Source organism: Lactuca serriola, chromosome 6 (genome assembly GCF_051521515.1).
Source record: "Lactuca serriola cultivar US96UC23 chromosome 6, Lser_US96UC23_V15, whole genome shotgun sequence".
NCBI lineage: Eukaryota > Viridiplantae > Streptophyta > Magnoliopsida > Asterales > Asteraceae > Lactuca > Lactuca serriola.
Genome location: NC_136413.1, coordinates 163,103,167 through 163,122,567, shown reverse-complemented (window position 1 = coordinate 163,122,567; position 19,401 = coordinate 163,103,167). Strand labels below are relative to the sequence as shown.

The 19,401-nt window shown below is 35.3% G+C and overlaps 2 protein-coding genes across 2 annotated transcripts; both read right to left on the bottom strand.

Annotated features, from left to right (window-relative positions):
- Positions 1-9,004: 9,004 nt before the first annotated feature.
- Positions 9,005-15,369, bottom strand: LOC145057238 (protein GAMETE EXPRESSED 2-like). The gene is made up of 16 exons (XM_079005017.1): positions 15,147-15,369; positions 14,285-14,614; positions 13,861-14,205; positions 13,086-13,751; positions 12,789-12,995; positions 12,567-12,710; positions 12,183-12,500; positions 11,971-12,095; positions 11,623-11,840; positions 11,120-11,347; positions 10,810-11,045; positions 10,337-10,581; positions 9,945-10,104; positions 9,524-9,672; positions 9,377-9,435; positions 9,005-9,275 (listed from the first exon to the last, which is right to left on the bottom strand). Exons 1-16 carry the CDS (start codon positions 15,223-15,225, stop codon positions 9,248-9,250), a joined length of 3,537 nt encoding a protein of 1,178 aa, XP_078861143.1. The 5' UTR covers positions 15,226-15,369; the 3' UTR covers positions 9,005-9,247.
- A 783-nt stretch (positions 15,370-16,152) lies between these two features.
- LOC145060351 (uncharacterized) lies at positions 16,153-18,445 on the bottom strand. Its single transcript, XM_079008036.1, has 2 exons — positions 18,244-18,445; positions 16,153-17,768 (listed from the first exon to the last, which is right to left on the bottom strand). Exons 1-2 carry the CDS (start codon positions 18,443-18,445, stop codon positions 16,153-16,155), a joined length of 1,818 nt encoding a protein of 605 aa, XP_078864162.1.
- Positions 18,446-19,401: the final 956 nt, after the last annotated feature.

Sequence of the window (19,401 nt, the reverse complement as noted above, 5' to 3'; positions counted from 1 at the left end):
TGGTAAAAATGGTTTTCATTTATTAGGTTAGATTTTAAAATTTAAAATAGTGTTTTACATTATAATTTATCTATTTATCTATTTATAAGTTCTACCAATGAAAATAGGTTTTTTCTCATGCACATCAAATATTTTCGTAGCTAACACCTGTAAAATAAGATTTTTTTTTATTTGCCCTATGAAAATAGGATTTTCATATGTGTCACCTATGGAAATCTCTAATCTGTATGCATAAATTTTACTTTCATTGGTAGATCTGTGTAATAAGAAATAATTGAACACTTGTTTTTTTACTATGGCTTGAGAACAAGGGATTTAGACTCTATTGGATGTGGATAATATTGGTTATGTGATCCAAACTTTTCCTTTGTGTTTTGGGTCAAAGGGTAAAAAAGGAAAAGTGATGTTTCAGACTTCTTTCATGAATTGAGGATTTTAGTTCGGTTTGTTTTAAGTAAAAAGTAATTAGATAGGATTATGAGGCTCTTCAATACCTTTCCGTGCATATAAAGAACGCCAAAAACGGAGCTTAAACGAAGAAGATATGACTGTTTGAGGTTGAAGTGGAAATTAGGGGGGTTTGTCCTACGCAAGGCATAGGAAAGCTAAGAAGGGCGTAGCTGCTACGCATAGCGTAACTTTTAGTTACGCAGGGCGTAAATCCTGAATTTTAGACGCGGGTTTAATGAACTACGTTGTAACATCCCAAAAATTTCAGACAATTTTTTTTTTTTTTAATTCATTCCAAAACATCCGATAATTACATCAAAACAACCAAAGTGTATCATAGTGGAATAATATCAGAGTACATATCCCAAAATCACATAATGTGGAAAATAAGGGTGGATGTAATGCGGTCAAGTCAGACCCTTCTCTTTCGACCGATACCGGGTCTATTTCACCCTTACATCTAAGCATACAATCATATCAACAAGAGTCACGAAGACAACAAACATAAACATAAATAAACATAACATGGAATTGTCACGAAGACAACTATCATCCTACTAACATAATCTAGTGGCCCGACATTGGACCCTTTGACCCATGAGTATAATGGAGGAAACTCACCTCATCTTGAAGAATGAAGATATCAAATCACACTTGGGCCGCAGAATCGTAAAGTCCCCTCACTAAATCACAAATCAAGGAACCCTAATTAGCAATCAGGTCATTAACCCTAACCGAGAATCTAAATCCTGAACCCCGGATTCAAAGGTAAAAAGGGTTGCTTAATCCTTGCCTTATTGGGCCTAAAACACCAAGGCCTAAACCCAGCCAGCCCAAATCCCAAAAGATATTTTATGCCCACTATGGGACCAAGTCTAAAAGGCCCATCATAGAAAGGCTTGCGGCCCAACAAGGGCCCAAATCCCGAAGTCCAAAATAACCCGAAATTAAAAGCCTAAAATCTTCTTTGGTGAGTACGCTAAGTATACCATCAGTACGCCCGACATACTCAAGAGCTTCGCAACGCCGGGACCCTAAGTGCATACGTGCAACGTACACCCATGTACGCACGACATACGCCCCAGTTAGCAAAATTTTGCTTTTAAGGTCTTAATTCACTAAGACCTAATGTCCAACTTCAGATCTAAGCTCCTTAAAACGTATTAAGCCATAATGTTGCAAACTTTATGCTTTTACATGTCTCAAAAGGTTCCAAAACCAACTTAAACACTTTATCCTCAAAGATTGGACACCAACCTTTGCATGGTTTATCACGATCCAACAATATGGTATTTTTATGCACTAACACTATAAAAAATGATGAAATCTAACATTCTAAGCTCCTGGAGTAGCTCATACTGTCACAACTAGAAATTTTGTGTCATGTAATCTATACACTCAAGTTAATGTTGAATCAAAAACTTAAGAGCATGTGTGATACCTATTATTATGACATCAAAAACTTCAATCAAATACATCATACAAGTACTACAAATGGTCATCAAACAATTGGAAACCCTAGAAGTTCTTGTTTAGGTCCATTTTGGACTAGGACTTCCTTATTGGACCCAAATGGACCAATAAGCTTCCAATTTGACTATCATGGGCTTAGAACCCTAATTGGGCTCTAATTGGACCCACAATCATTTATTTCAACATTTTGGGCCATTTTGGGCCTAGAATGAAATGAATTAAAAGCTTTGATCCATGATTAACCTAATCTAGCTTATTAAAGCATAAAAATCACAATTTTATTTTATAAGGCCAATGATCACCCGAACTAACTCTAATATTGGGCTTAGGGGCAAAAAGCCCAAAAATCCTTTCTTCCCTCTCCATTCTCGGCCCAAGCCCAAGGAAAAGGAAGAGTTGACTTTGGATTGCCACCTCACTTTTATTTGTTGGGTCTCCATGCATGCAACTCATACTTCCAAGCACCTATCTTATCAAAGTCACTCTCTTCTTTTCTCTCTCTCACTCTCGGCCGAAACACACACACACACATACACAAATATCTCACAAACTCTCTCAAGAACACTCAAGAACACATCCTTCCTCTCCACTCAAAAATCTCGAAAATTAGGAGGCTTTCAAGAGGATATTTCCACAAACTCTTCATCTAAGGTAAGGTTATGCTTGGATCTATGACTTAGGTTCTTTGTGTTATCAAAATCTTTTCCTAATCCATGCAAAAATCGTGATCTTGCATCCTAGAACCATCTCAAACTCGAGACCTTCAAGAAAAGGGTGCTAAGGCCAAAAATCACCAAGCTTTCTTCCATCTTTTCTTCAAAAACCGAAACCACACTCTAAGGTGAGCTTCATACCCCCTATTTTTCTGTTTTATGAGTTTTGTGGGGGGGGGGGGGGAATACAAGTGAAAGTGTAGATCTATATGTGTTTTGTATGCCTTGTATGATTTCTATGCTTATATGGGTGTTTTTGTGTGTTCATGATGTTGGATCTAGCCATAAACCCCTAAAAATCGTGATATATTTTATGTTAAAGGATACTAGCATCAAATATATTTCTACATACCAAGTGTTCCAAGAAAAATAACTAAATGGCGTAGTAACATTTTCTTTGGGCCAAAAACTCAATTTTTGGACATAAAATGTTAAAAATATAAAGTTAAAGGGCCCAAAATGAAATATTTCGAATCCTGAGGGGTGAGATGAGTCAAAACAGTTTCCATAATGTATTTTCTGAAAATATACTTTTTTGGAGGATTAAAAACATAAATTTCAAGCTTAATGGGCTAAAAATGGCATTTTTGGCCCAATATGCGAAATTTTCTGTTTTGAAGGGCCAAAACTGCGTTTTTCTGTAAAACAGTGGACTACTAGTGTTCCAAGTCATTTTCTAGGGTTTAAAATGCTTTTCAAATTTAAAAAGGACCAAAGTTGCAAAAATTTTCCAAATTGGGCCAAAATTGTAAAAACTGCGAAAAAGAGGGGTTACAACCGAGAAAACTGCATTTTCAGGGACTAAAACTGTTTTTAACTAAAGATGTGCTGAAAAATATCAATTCCAATAAGTTTTGATGTTAAAATGCCAAGAAAAATAGTTTGAGGACTAAACCGGAAAATTTATTTATGCAAAGGGTTGAAAAAGTAAATTTACAAATAAAGAGGGGCTGAAAACAGAAAATTTTCAAGGCTAATTCAATACACTCAACTTGATCAAATATTGGCACCGCGACTACCGACAAAATACAATACACAACAATACCAAAAATCGTTGTTAAACGAATTGGTTCGGTCTCGAACCAATAAAAACCCGAAACTACTAACGCGACGATACCTCGATTCACACAAGTAACATTTGGGAATTTAATACACACGTGAGAGTGCACAGACGTCGACGCACCATCTTTGGGCCCCAAAGTGTAAAATCTTGTTTGTTGGGCCTAGCTAGCCCAATGACCTGATCTTAAGGCCTGAAGACTTCTACCTTACGAGTTGTTGGGTCTTACATGATCTAACACAGCGTAAAAGGACTTTCAATGGCTTTTATACTATTGGTCCCCAAGGGTCCTTTGGTACTGCTAGTAAAGTCGGTTATTTTAATGCGAGGCGGGTCAAGGGCCCCTCGTACTCATTTTTTTTTATCCCCAACCGGCTACGGAGTTATCGAGGTCTTCGTGCCCTCTTTCTCTTCGGATGTGGGATTACCTGAAGTCAGGGCGGTTGGATAACGTGATTAGTACGGACGACGCCTTCGGGATCGTTAGTATAGTTATAAACTGGACGTTTGTGTAACGCGTGTTTATAGCAATTCATAACGCGCAAAAAAAAAATCCGACGTCGCCTGGAATTTAATGACTTCACACGCCGCGATGGTTTTATTTTCAACTTCATGGAATTCAAAGAATTAGGAAAACATCGGGTTTTCCTAGGGTTTTACAATACATACAGTTTCGAAATGTACACAAGTTTGATGAACATTTTTTTAACTATAGAAACAAACAAGCATACTTATGGATCTTCACAAACGTTTTCAAAAACTCTTTTCAGAAAATATCGGATTTTCTGGTGGTTTTCAAAATAATACAAAACGTTGCTTTTCAAATACCGCTTATGAACTCACCAACATTTCACATGTTGACGTTTTTCAAAATACTTGTATTCTCAGGTAACAAGTGAACCAAAGGAAAATGTACTCAGTGATGGCTTGCAGTTACTTATTTATGAATCGAACAATTTATTTTTGGGAATGTAATGTTTAAACAATGTACTCCATGTAAACTTTATCGGTTGTACTATATTAATGCATGGTGACGAATGTTGTTATGTTTCATATATATTCAATGTTATGGTATTCATTAAGTCACGACAGCCATCGGACGTTTCCGCCGTCTGGTTCGGGGTGTGACACATACTCTCAAGGATGACTCAAAGGACCATTATATGATAAAAGCAAACCATAAACTAAATCTAACACATGGAGTAATCAAGATAGGAGCTTTATACCTCTAATAAGCTAGAAACGGTGAATGACCTCTAGATCTACAAGCTCCTTCTTGTCCAATGCCTCTCCACAAGTCTTCTTATTTTTCTTCAATAAGCACCACACATATACAAAACACACACACAAGGTCAAACTCTTTGGAAAATAGAATAGAGTTTTGAGATATAGCTCAAGAGATAATGGAGGTTGATAAGATGAAAGATTTGGAGGACTTAATGTGTTTAAATAGGGTGCAAACCCTAAAAATTTGGGTTTTCCCCAGACGAACGTACACCCCGCGTACACATGGGTACGCCCAACATACATGGGGGACATCCCGCCTCATGCAAGCCTTAGAGTACGCCTGACGTACCATATGTACGCCCATCGTACTCGAGTCCATGGATCCACACTAAGAATTTTGCTTAATTAATTTATACCTGACAAAAAGGACGTTGCATACGTATGGCGTAATTTATGGTATGCTGGGCGTAATCGCAACAAATCAAAAGCCTAATTCTTCGGTTTTGAGCCCAATTTAAGAGCTCTAACTTATGGGAAACCCTCTCATAACTAGCCTCCATCACCTAAGATCATTCCTTAAGAAACCCTAGCCTCCTCTTACATGTTTTTGAACATTGATATCGTTTATGAGCTTATTTATCCATAGGAAGATTGAATCTTGAAGAGCAAGGTGGTGGCAAAGTGTATAGTAGAAGGGTTCAATTATAGATCCAATAAGGTTACGTCATTTCTGGACCATTGTGAGTAAAAACCTTCTAACTTGCTTATTGGTTTCATAGATCTAGTTATTTGTCATATTTGCTATTTTTTGGTCATTTTACTGCATAAAGTTTAGATCTTGAAATTGCGTGACCTTGTTATGGATAAAGTTGGAAACTTTATCCTTCTAAACATCATATTGATTCAGATCTAAAGGTGGAGACTTGGACTTAATGGATTAAGTTAAGAAAGATGCATTTTGGGTCCCTTTGAGACTTGAAGACTAGATCTTGTTTGTTTGGACCATCTAAATGGATAAAGTTGGAAACTTTATCCATTATGAAGCTATTAGGAACCAGATATGAGCTTTGAGTGAAAGGTCTTAATGTATTAAGTGCTTAAATGAAGTTTGGCAACAAACACTGTATGCGGGGCGTAATCTGGGCTACGCCTAGCGTAGCCGGTTTTCACTTGTTTTCTGGATAAGGCTCTACGCCATGCGTAGAGCAAGGTGTACGCTGCATGTAAGTCAATGGAAGGTTGACCGTTAACTTTTTTCTTAAAAGTTAAAAACTAGAAGCTCTTAAAACATTTGTGCCGAACACGCCCGACATATTTTATGTTTATCTTTCCTAATGTAGTTTTATTTAGTAAGGTAAGTTTTTTGCTACCAAAGTTAGGGATATCTATAAATAAGGGTTTCATGGCAGGTTGAACAAAAGGTATGAGAAATTTAGCATTGGAATTGTAAGGAGAATCCCTTGATTTCGAATCTTAAGGAACTTTCTGTTTTCTTAATCATTTGGTTACTATTGCATTCAACCAAGTTTCGAGTTCATATCAAATTTTTATAAGACTATCAATCACTAATATTCATAAACCATTGTTCGTCAATTTTATGTTCAATGACGACACTCATCACACAGGGTACTATTTATTGTTACTACTAAAAAAGTTCTGGTTTATACAATACCATGGTGAAGCTACTAAAATAGAAGCAAGTTTGGATCAACATCGAACAAAGACGATCGACCTCTTGGAGAAAATAGAGCAGGAAATGGTGGCGCTAAAAGCCAATGTTGAATAACAACACAACGAGTTCTTACAACTTCTAGTCAACTTACCGCACTTACTGCTGAAGGTGACATCGGCTACCGAATCGCCTCAGACCATCAAGCCAATTTTACATGATTACATGGGTTCACGACACAAGAGTATGACAGAACTAGGATATGAACTGTATAGTTTAGAGAAACAACCGAGAATAAGGGTTTTTACTATTGGGTTCGCAAGTTACAAATACCTATTTTTTACGTCGATGATCCTTTTGGGTGCGTCTACCGCGTTAAGAGGTTTTAGTCGTAAAATATATTACAAGCATAGATATTTTTAATTGTTGGTTAAACTAGCATGTACACTTCTTTATAATGTCATATATTTGTTTGTTTGGTGTCCTTTACACCTTCCTCTCAAGTTTTTTTAAGGAATGAAAATGGAAGGAAATGAGAGGAAAGTTGTGTTATTGAGTTTTTTTAAGGATGAGAAAGAAAGGAAAGACAATGAAGTGTGGTCATGAGGAAGGAAAAGAAATGGAAGAAAAGTGAGCATTTTGTTTCCTTTAAATCTACCCCCTTAAAGATGAGATGATTCGGGAGAAAAAAGAAGGAAAAGAAATAGAGGGGGTTTGTTTCCTTCTATTTCTTTTCCTTCACTTTTCTTCCCCTCAACTTTAAACTCTAGATTAGGATGTTAGTGCATATTAGGGGAGAGTTTTAATCTCACATTTGTAGTCATAGCACATTATTTTTCCAGGGAAAATTGTAATTATCCTTATATTGTATTGTACTTTAATTCTTGTAATTTAGTTTTCAAGTATCGCACTTGGTTATTTAAACCAACCCATAGGCATACTTCCCCATAGTATAACCAAGCTTGTGTTTTTGGTTATCCATTTGAAACAACACCTTGGTCTTACTAAATACATGTTTGGTTGTAATATATATTGCAAAATATGAGTATTTAATCAATTTTTCATTAAACAAACACCATGACACACTTCATTATAATACACCTTGCCTTTGTTAGGTGTTCTTTAATTCTTGTATTCTACTTTTCAAGTATAGCACTGAGTTTTTAAATCAACTACTAGGCATACATCCCCGTAGTATCATCAAGTGTGTCGGGTTTTGGTTATCTATTTAAAACCAACACCTTGGTCTTATCAATTGGTTTTTGGTTGTGATTTATATTTCAAGCATAAGTGTTTATTTGATTGTTTGTTGAACCAACATTTAGGAACTGTCACCTTATGTTCATTTGGTGTAATCCCCTTTACTTATTTAATGTTTGTTTGTTTGGTGCCATCTCTTAGACTCGTTTGATTTGAATTATGTATCATCATATCATGTATACTTAGAAAAATTGAAATAATAATTTTTTACGTGAAAATATAATTGAGACATGTGAGACATGTGAACTGTTACGTCTAATATAGCACATGTTGCCTTGAAAAAAATTATGAACTACGAAATGTTGACCTTTTAATTGAAACCGAGCCACAAAAAGAGCTTGATGAGGCATCTTCTATAGCACATGAACCTCATCGATCTTGTAGAGTTTAAGAAATGAGAGATATGGATTTCTTGTTAGGAATGATAAAGGAATAGCAATTATTCAAGATGAATCGGCTAACTACCAACAAGCCAATCGGAGTTAGATTCCAAAAAATAGATCGATACAATAAATTCCAATATGCAATCCATGTGCAATAATAAAGTTTAGGACTTAGTTAAAATGTCAAAAGATAAGACGACTATCGAGTGAAAATGGACCTTTAAGAAGAATATTGGCATGAGTGGTAACATACATAGTTAGGCTTGCACAAAAAAACCGGTTCAGGATCCGAACCGGTCCACTATGAACCGAACCGATTCAAGAACCGAACCGCCGGTTTGAACCCGTTCGAGATTTTAGACATTGAAACCGGTTTAATAACCGTGAACCGGTTTAGAACCGATTGAACCGGTTAGAATCGGTGTAACCGGTTTAGATAGGTTCGAGTATAATAATGACGGAACCGGTTTGAACAGAACTATTCACGAATCGGAACCGAACCGGTTCGCTCACACATAGTTATAAAGCATGTCTTGTAGCAAAAGGATTCAAAGAAACCCCTGATGATGATGAAACCTTTTCGTCTATATCTTAGGATGCAAGACATAAATTTATATTGAGAAAACTAACAAGACTTAGTCAAAGTACTTACATAAACAAAGTTTAATGGGTTCAGAATAGAGAATTACAAGCATGGAATAATTCCTATGTCATAAGGGATGTCATTACACACATGAACCTCATCGATCTTATATAGAAGTAGAAGTAATTACATAAAAAAATAAAGATACGTTTTAATATTTTAATATACGGAAGTGTTAACAAGGAGCTATGTGTAAGATGTTACACATATGCTTCCAAACCAAGGATTTGAAATCACTATCTCCACAATTAACTGATTTAAAGACTATATACATACATACATACATACCAAAAGAAGTTGGAAAAATACGGTTACAGATAGAGTTCCACTAATTTTCTCCAAATGGGAATGACGTGTGAGAATCAACACTTAGCCCAATTTTGATTCCTCATTCAACCTGTTATGTCACCAATAAAATATTTATTAAATAATGTTTGTCATTTCTTAACAAATAAATAAAGCCCACAACATGAACACATTTAAGAAATATATACTTACTGTTTAGATAAGCCAGAAGGCTGTCCAGTTATAGTATCAGATGAGTCTTTTGTACTTGACTGCACATGAGTTTGGACTAAGTGATTATAAATTATTAAAAATAATAAATAGGACGATAACAAAAATATATAATGTTACAAAATTTACCATGTGATGTAAATTTTGAGATTGAGGTTGAGGTTGATTTTTGATCTTTTTGTGTAGGAGGACAAATACACATTTACATGTGAAAAATATTAGTAACGCAACCAATAATGTGAGTATAATGGCTTCGATCACAATCGCTGACATAAGAGCTGTACATGATGTAATGAAATAATTATCAGTTCAATAATTATCTATGGAATCACAACAGAATGGAATAGATCATTACATTCCGTTATCATGTTTGGTTGGCTTGAGGAAATGGAATGAATTTCATCACTTATAAAAAAGTGTTTACAGAAATAACTCAATAAGATACATAACACCCCTCCTCATTGGATGAAGGAATCGGAATGCGCAATTCCATTCCCTCTTCTTGATTACTAGCAAAAAGATGATTCATGATTGCATAGATGTAACTTACATTGAGCTATGACCGGATCCACGGGCATCTTTCTTATCAAGTTTATGGTGGCCTCAGAAATAAGAGGCGCTGACATCATCTCTTGACAATCTTCTGGATAACATCCATACCACCCCATATCATTAACACTCACTGTAAGCACCCCACCATCCTCATCCCCCTGTATTTTATTTGTACTTACAGATATTCAGTTAGATTCTATCGATTAAAACAATGTCATAATAAGAAAAGAGTTGAAAGAACAATGGTATAATTGGGTGGATTTTTAAAGTAAAATGCATTATTTTGAAGTAGGGTGTTGTGATATAAAGGAATGAAAGTAAGATGGTATAGTGAACAAGTAAATAAAAGTATGTTGCAATTTCTTAAAACAAATAAAATAGAAAACTCACATGATAAAGGATTTGTTGGAGGAGAGTGTTGCAATCTTCAATAGTTCCCCTGAATCTAATGGCTTTTGCTTTGAGAGAAAAACGTCTTGAGATTTCAATAAATGTTAGAAGGGGTTGCCACTGATTGCTGTTGCCATTCTTTAACTTTAATTCAGTTGTGCTTGTAAGCTCAGCTGGAAGGTTTGCTGAGAAATACCCTGAACTAACTTCCACAGAAAACATCAAGCGGAAGTGACTCTTATTTCCTGCATTTTCAATAAATAGCAATGTACTTTCATTTTTTTTTTTTTTTTAATTATACATTTCTTCCAATTCAGTAGATTTTTCAATCCTAATAAGAAAAAAGTGGAAATAAAGTGCTATAACCTCATAGATTTTTCAAAGTACAATGTCTTAATAAAAAAAATATATGAAAAGTGCAGTGTTTGTAAACTGTAAGACAGAGAAATGAAAGTAAAATGTTTTTACAATACCTGTAAAGTGAAGATGATCTGGATCCCCAATAGAGAAGTTAAAATTGTCTCGTTGTCTATCAAAGATCAAGAAGCCTTCATCTTCTGTCACATTCTCCAACATGATGAACTCAGGGACATTAATAAATGGAGGATCATTGATTGGGTTGACAATGACTGGAATATCCCAATCATGCTTCCCATGCTTGTTCATGGTGGTAACCCTAAGAGTATCTTCACCACTGAAGTTCCCCTCCCTGATTTATAAATAAGAGGTTAAAACTCAAAAGTAAAGGGAAAGTAGTGAAAAAATTGGTTGAATTTTGAGTACCCGATGTATTTGAGTGATTTAATGGCAAAATTGATAGCTTCCAAACGACCACTTATAATCAATTCTTTAGACCTTCCTTCCATTTTAGTGACTGTAATCTCCTTCCACATGGGATCCCAAAGTTGCATCAGTAGAGGAGAGAGAGAGAATGATCCATGTTGTGCAGTGAACATAATAGAGATGTTCTCTGTTGAATCCGAATATGTGATCTCAAACCCTGAATAGCCACTGTGAAAAGAAACAACCATATAGTATAAGATTTTACCAAATAATGTTAGAGGTTGTTTCTTTTTGACTAAATGGGTTAAGAACATAATCTGGAAAGAATGACTAAAAAAGTCTGGCTTAATGTATCAAGACACAAGCCTTTTACCTATTTGCTTCTTTTTTTTTTCCTCCCAACTCATCTCACGTTACAATTGATGAATATTGTGAATTTGTTTTCCGGAATGCAAGGGTAAAAGGGTATTTTAGTAAGTTGTAATACACGTCTAACACCTTACCCAAATTTAGGACTGAAGATATCTTCATCTGCCTGCAATTGAGGTGGAAAAGAAACAAACTGTGGGGGAATACAGACGACAAATATGTTTACATGAGAAGAAGCATTGTTGCCATTTGCATCTGACATTGAGTATGGAAATGAATCATTTCCATAAAATCTCTTAAATGGAGTGTATATAAACAGATCTCCATGCTGCAAAAGTGAACCATGACCTGGCTGCCAATATAAAATATATTTCATTCAGTAATAATATTTTGTTTTTTTTCCTTTCAAACATTAAAAACAATTATGATTTATGATGATGGATGTTTAATGAAAAACTAGATAGTATAACTATAAATCATACCTGTTGATATTCAACAACTTTTGCCTTTCCACCAACAAAGTAATCGTTTACTAGAACATTAAAAACTATGGATTCATCCTCCCAAACAGAGACATCAAGACCATAGGCTATAGGAAGGTCCTCCCCTGAAGAACAAAAAAGTTATAGGTCATATGGACAGACACGTATTCAAAATTTGTATTTAAATATTCAAAATTCCTGATTAAACTTACTTTTGTAAGTAGTCACCTCAAAGGGACATGGGGGGATACTCTTTCCTTCAAATGAAGCACATATCTTGTATGTTCCAAGAATCATTGGCATGTAGAAGCCAGTGTATGTCCCATCCCTGTTGTCTACAAACATTACAACCATAAAAAATGATCTGTTGATTTCATCAGGATCCAGTGTCAATTTGGACAATTCTGATGCTTTTATCAAGACTGGATTAGAAAAAGAATCCATCAGTTGCACATCTACACTATGTAAAACCGTGTTTGAGACTCTTGATTCATATTTTACAACTCTTGATACGGATGCATTGACCTTGCCTGCATCAAATTAAGTTATCATAATCCAAACACCTAATCAAACAATTGTTAGGTTTTCAGCAATACCTGGACTTACAAACTTTGTAAATGGATTTCCTCCATTCAGTGGAACGCTGCCACAATATACACGAATCTCATACAACCCACTCTTTTCAGGTGTATAAAAAACCTCAAAGTCGCTATTCCATCTTTCCCATTCCTCATTCTCACCTGTTGTCACATCTCTGAATGTTTTCGTTAATCTATATATAAAAATATAAATTTTGAAAGAGAAAAAGAAAATTATACCATTGTGAGGATCCACTGGATATATGTGTGGATCCACATCAAGCGAGATTAAAGGCAATGTGATTTCTACTCGAATTGTAATTAAGTTGAATGGTGAAGGATAGTCATAAATATCCCTTAAGAAGATAGAAAATTTTGAAACTTCTCCAGCAACAGAGTTTTGTAAACCAGATCCATTAACAATACTCTTCATTCCATCACAATACCCTATTCAAGAGTCGCCTACCATATTCAAACCATCACCATTTTAACAAAATACAGTAAAATGACAAAAAATAAAAGAAAAACAAAACTCACCAACATAGACCCTATATTCGTGTGGCATATCCTTGATCTGTTGTTTCTTATCCTTATCCGTAATGATGAGTGTAAAATCCCCATCTATAAGTAATTTGAAAGATAATGATTGAACACCTGGAGCCACTTCCTGAAATTGCACATCACCAATAGGCAAAGACAAATTTTCCTTCATACCAATAACATCAAAATCAAATGGATAAAATTCTGGAACAAGGTTCCCAAATTTATCTCGTTGAGTTATAAATGTTTCCATAGTGGAAAAGATCTGAAAAGATTTTGATTCAATGGTCCAATCTGGCACACAGTTACCAACATCAAGTGGTCCATGGTCAACCGTGAAAGTCAACGGGGATCCAATCAAGTCTTGGTTTTTATCTTTTACGTGAAGTAAGAGATTTCCTGATATGGTTGCAATAAACCAAGCCTCGAAACCACCAAATCTACTCCATCCGGGCTGCTGCAAATTCCACAAATATGCATTCTCACCTTTTGCATCTGTAGCAGATAAATCAAAAAAGTGAATTCTCCAATTTTCACTTATATATGTAAGATTGTTCCCAAATGCATCTTTAGGAATTATCAAGAGTTCAGCTTTTGCCTCAAATGCAAAATGATTGACTCCACCCATCCATGACACAATCCCACCAGGTCTATAAATTTTACCTTTAGTTAAAAAAAAAAAAAAAAAAAAAAAAAAACATTGTATCATTATCAATAACAACATAGGATAAGGAAATTGAGCAAAAACCATAACTTTATTCGAAACAAAAACCTGGTGTAACAATGAAAGACATAGAGGTGTCAGACACATTGAGATTTTCTTGACTGATAAGCACGTGGAACGTCCCAACCATAATTGGAATAAAATGTAACTCCCATTTGTTCATATCAGGGCCCAAATTGGAAAAAAGCCCAGTAATGTAACTACTATTTCCCATCTTCTCATTCTTTCCATCGTAGTCACTCACTGTGATGTTGGGATTAAAAGGGTGTTTGTATGTCTTGGTGTTGAAATTCTCAGATACTATAACCTGAATAGTTGCAGTATCACCTGCCTGAAACTCACTCTTCGAATTCAGCCAACGAAACATAAAATGAGGAGGTATATACGAATCAGCTGCAACAAAATGTACACCAAATAAGCGGATGTATGAACATACAAGTATAAAAACCAGAAGTGTATTTAAAACAAAAACCTGGTGAAACGTGGAAATGCAAAGAGTTGTCATGCACTCTGAAATGCTCATCATCAATAACCATGTAGAAAACTCCAACCATGATTGGCTTAAAAAGAATCCGCCAGTTGTTCGTATCATTGCCAAAATCGGAATGCACATCAGTAACATAACTACTGTTCCCCATTGAGCCATTCACTGTGATGTTCGGATTAAAAGGGTATTTGTATTCCTCACTGTTGTAATTCCCCAATATTTTAACCTTAATCGTTGCAATATCACCTGGGTAAAATTCATCATCATCATCCATCCAACTATAAGCAAAACCTGGTGACTGTGTTGAGCTATCATCTGCAACACATGGTACAGCAAATTAGACAATGTAGAACAGATATGATCCATTCTTAGACTTGTGATAGTAGTAGCCTGTTCTAAATAGTTTAGTTGCTTAGTTAGTTAAGAGTTGTGGGGTAAACTTCCAATACTGTTAGTAGCATACTCGTCTATAAAGGAGGTGCTCACCCTGTCCTGTTTTGTGTTGTTAAATTTGAATAGATACATTATTTCCATTGTTTGAGAACGATAATCACATGTTGTTGCTTCACTTCTCTGAATTAGCTTTTGATTAATTTATATTTCATTTTGTTCCAGAGTGTGCTTTCATTCCATGAACAATGTAACTGCATTAGAAGATCCAAACCTAGTTCCTAATTCGAATTTCACATAGATCTTTCGAGTTCTATGCCTAGAAAATTTTGTTGTGTTCAATTTGTTTTTCCCCTATCACCGTATTGAAATTCAATATAAACGGATTACGCTATTTTATATGCAATGAGGAGGACATAGATATAATCGTGAGTGAGTGCGTATGACATTGATTAACCTGATTTTGATAAATGAGGAGCAATGAAGAGGATGAGGAGGGCAATGAGAGCGTTGCAGAAGAGCCACTGAGCAGCCATGGTCGAGGATGTTTTCCGCAGAATTGAGGGATTTTGAGTAGAAGAAGAAGAAGTTGCATAGTGAAATGGCGGTTTGAACTCGTAATTGTATTCAGAGGGAGGGAAATCGGTTGTGGCCGCATCTATCGGAAGATAAGGAAAAGAAGAGGAGGTTTCCGGCGTATCTCCAGAAAGTAGACCGTTATTTGGACGAAAGGCGTCTCCTAAGGGTAAATTACAAGTTCGGTCCCTGAAGTATACTTAAAATGACAGGTGTAATCCAAACTTTGGTTTTGTTAAATTCTTGAGGGTTTCAATCAAGGGTTGACAGAAAGGGTGTTGATGTGTTGCTTGCGAATGTAATACAACACGTCTCTCTATTCTCACTAAAGTGAACCATTTCGTATTAAAAACGAAAATGCGCGTAAAAGGTTTTCATTAAAATTGGCCATGATTTTACTTTTGCAATTTTGCACCTACTTGTTGTACAAGAAAAATATAAAAAACTAACGAAATCCTAAAAACAACCATAAAAATCAAGATGACACTTACTAGATCATGAAGTTGGTAGTTAGAAGCAGGGGCGGAACACAAGCACTACAACTTGGGGGGCCGGAATGGAACACAAGCACTACAGCTTGGGGGGCCGGAATCAAAACTTCATAATTGAACTATATTATAACATATCAAAACTTCATAATTAAATTATATTAACAAGTTTTATTTGGTTCAAAATAATGACATATCAAAAGTCTAAACAAGAAAACTAATATAAATATTGTTACATTGTTAATCAAAGTGGAACACGACGATCTTTTGCATTTTTAAAGTCTATAATAATTGTCTCTAAACTAATCTTTTCAGCAAGTTCCCTTTCGAAATGCAAAACCAATGAGTCATTTAAAAACTCCTCTTCCATTTTATTCCGTAACCTTGTTTTAATGAGGTTCATTGCTGAAAGGATCTCTCTGTTATAGCAGTAGAAACGGGAAGAGTAAGTATGAGACTAGCTACTCTATAAATAAGATGAAAGTTCGCTACTCTTCTAGTCTTTATCAACCATTGACACAATTCTGACAGAGATGTCAATAGTTTATAATATGCATGTTGAACGACATCAATCTCATAATGTTGAAGTTGTATCTTCAAAACTACTTTCTCTTGTTCATTGAAATCTTCAGGATAAAACTTATTTACTAACTTAATTATATCATCACTTCGAAAAGGCTCATCAACACTTTTAGGATCTAAAGTTGTTGAGAGTCGAAGCAACTCCGTTGAGCTATCGTTGAATCGATGATTGAGTTCCATTATTTGACAATTAATTGCTTCAAAAAATATATCCACTCGGTAATGATGTTCAAGTGTATGATCACTACACTTGTTACGAGCTCGAGCCCCTCTACTAAAGTATGGAGAAGACATATCAGGGATATCAATGTTGCGTTCCTGACAAAATGACATAACAAGAGAGAGCAAACCATCCCATCTTTCATCTTTCATTTTTTGTAATAACAATTTGGTAGATGCAACTAGCCTCAATGCGTTACAAATATCTTGAGATGGTCTTTGTAAAGCTTGACAAAGTAAATCCGTTATCTCCATTATTTCTTTCTCAAGATGAAGAATAAAAATGAACTCAAATGTAGTAATAGCCTCATATGCTGAATCCGCATCGCCTTTGATTGAACCAGTGCCATCTTTAATAATTTTAAGTAAAACCTCACAAGTTGGACTAAACATTTTGATTAAGTTCGAAACTGATTTGAGGTGAGAACTCCATCTAGTATCACCAGCTCGTTGTAATGTACCAATTTGATTAAGACCTCTACCCGTCTCTAACTCATCAATAGAAATCTTATATGAAATTTCCTCGGCTTGTGCATCTCTAAGTTGGTCGGCACGCTTGGAGGAAGCACCAACAACATTGACAACAAAAGATAATCGAGTAAAAAACTTCTGTAATGCAACAACTCCTCGTGAAACGGCTATTAATGCTAATTGCAATCGATGGGCAAAACAATGAACATAATACGCAAATGGACAATCATTTGAAATCAATGCTTGCAAACCCTTGAAATTACCTTGCATATTGCTTTCACCATCATACCCTTGCCCTCGAATTGACTTAAGATCAAGATTATTATGTGACAATACAGAATAAATTGCATTCTTAAGCGTTTGTGCTGTAGTGTCAGGTACATGAACAAGCCCAAAGAAACGCTCCATAACAAAGCCATCTTTATTTAAAAATCTCAAAACAATTGACATTTGTTCTTTATTAGACTGATCACGTGCTTCATCAACAACTAAACAAAATTTTCCACCATCAACCTCCGCACAAATCATCCTCTTCACCCTAGTTGATATAAGGTTTAGAACCTCTTTTTGAATTGACTGTGATATATATGATGCATATTTAGGAGCAGTACGAAACAATTCTTTCATCTCCGTATTAAAATCGCCAATTGCCTTCAACATTTGACGAAAATTTCCTTTGTTTATGGAATCTAATCCTTCATTGTGGCCTCTATATGCAACTCCTTGAAAGGCACACCAACGTACTGCATAAATTGTAGCTTTCAATCTTAATCTATTATTTTTACGCTCTTCTTCTGTAAATGTCTCAAACACATTTCATATATCTTGTGCCTGGTTTAACAAATCATCACATGATTTTTGTGCAACATTGTGAAAAGATGTACAATCAGTCCCTATGTGATGCAAAAAAAGCACAACTTTTTCCACCAACTATCTTCCAATTATGAAATCCATCTATAGTAAATGTTTGTTGGCCGTAATGTCCCATTCCATAAGGCTTGTTAAATAGAAAACACGGAAAACAAAACGCAGCATCTAAGCTCTCTGAATATTCAAGTCAATGATATAACTTAAACCAAGAAGCTTGAAAACTACGTTTATGGGTTTCTGGTCCAGATTTTGGATATACAGAAAGTGTTCGTTGAAAGGGACCAAGATTAATATATGCTCGCCTAATAGTATCTCGTTGATTAGCTGAATAATCATAAATTTGCTTACGCAAACCAGGATCTCGTTCAAGTGTGTTAAGATCTATTTCATTAATTTCAAGATGAGGTTTTTTGAAATGACTATCAGTATTAGGAACATTGAGTGTGGGGGCATCTTCATCCAAAACGATCTCCGGTGGCTTTTCGGAATCTTGATCAGAACTTTGGTGTTTTCTTTTAAAAAACCCATCAATAGTTGATTGTTTTTTCATGTTGATATCCACTACAACAAACAAATGATTTTTTTTATTTTAAAAAGATAATATAAAATATTTATGATATAAATTAGTTTCATATCAAAACAACAAATATATATATATATATATATATATATATATATATTAGTCCAACGATTTACAATTCTTAGGAATTTATATGCAAATAAATCAACATTTATTTTAGAAATAATGAATAATAAACTAATACATATAATAAGACAACATGAATAATAAATTAATAAATATAAAATAATATATACATATTACGTATATATTAATTCAATTTGTATATCTAATATATTGATTCAATATATGTATGTCATTAGTCGATTCAAAATGCATAGTTTTTATTTTATTAATAAAGTATTGTCTATTTGCCTAGAGCCCTAATATGTAGACTAAGATATATTCATATATATAACCGATTAATAGATGTATAAAGAAAAAGAAGGAAACTCATGTACCTGGTAAAGTGAGAACGAAGACCACGGAGACTGAATAAGGTGCAGGCTCCGGCGACGATGGAGTCGGAGTTCAGGTTTCAACAACCAACAGTCCAGGCTTCGGCGAGACGACAACTAGCAAAGAAGAGAGAGAGCATACAATACGAACGGACTGAACAATCCAGCTACCGGAAAAGAGTACAAGACAGCAGCGGTGTAACACCTGGATTCCCAAGTATTATTTTTATTCTTTTAATTTTTGAATGATGTGAGGAGACTCGGCGAGTTGGAGTCTAAACTCGCCGAGTAGGATCGCGGTTTTGCACGCGGGTTCGCGTCTGGACTTGGCGAGTCCAAAAGTGGACTCGGTGAGTCCACGCTGTTTAATGAAACCCTAATTTCCAGGGTTTGAACCTATTTAAAGGGGCTTATGGCCGTCATTTGCGGCCACCAACCCCAGAGAGAGACCCTAAAGAGATTTTGAGCGTTTTGGGAGAGAGAGGAGCC

Bases quoted from the DNA above. Each gene is read 5' to 3' on its own strand.
- LOC145057238 (XM_079005017.1), bottom strand. From the start codon at position 15,225: ATGGCTGCTCAGTGGCTCTTCTGCAACGCTCTCATTGCCCTCCTCATC. The intron at 14,206-14,284 runs GTTTTTGTTTTA...ATTTTGTTGCAG, and splicing joins GCATTTCCACGTTTCACCAG to CTGATTCGTATATACCTCCT. The intron at 12,996-13,085 runs GTGAGTTTTGTT...ACTCTTGAATAG, and splicing joins CGAATATAGGGTCTATGTTG to GGTATTGTGATGGAATGAAG.
- LOC145060351 (XM_079008036.1), bottom strand. From the start codon at position 18,445: ATGAAAAAACAATCAACTATTGATGGGTTTTTTAAAAGAAAACACCAA. The intron at 17,769-18,243 runs GTAAGCAAATTT...CAATTTATGCAG, and splicing joins TGAACGAGATCCTGGTTTGC to TACGTTGGTGTGCCTTTCAA.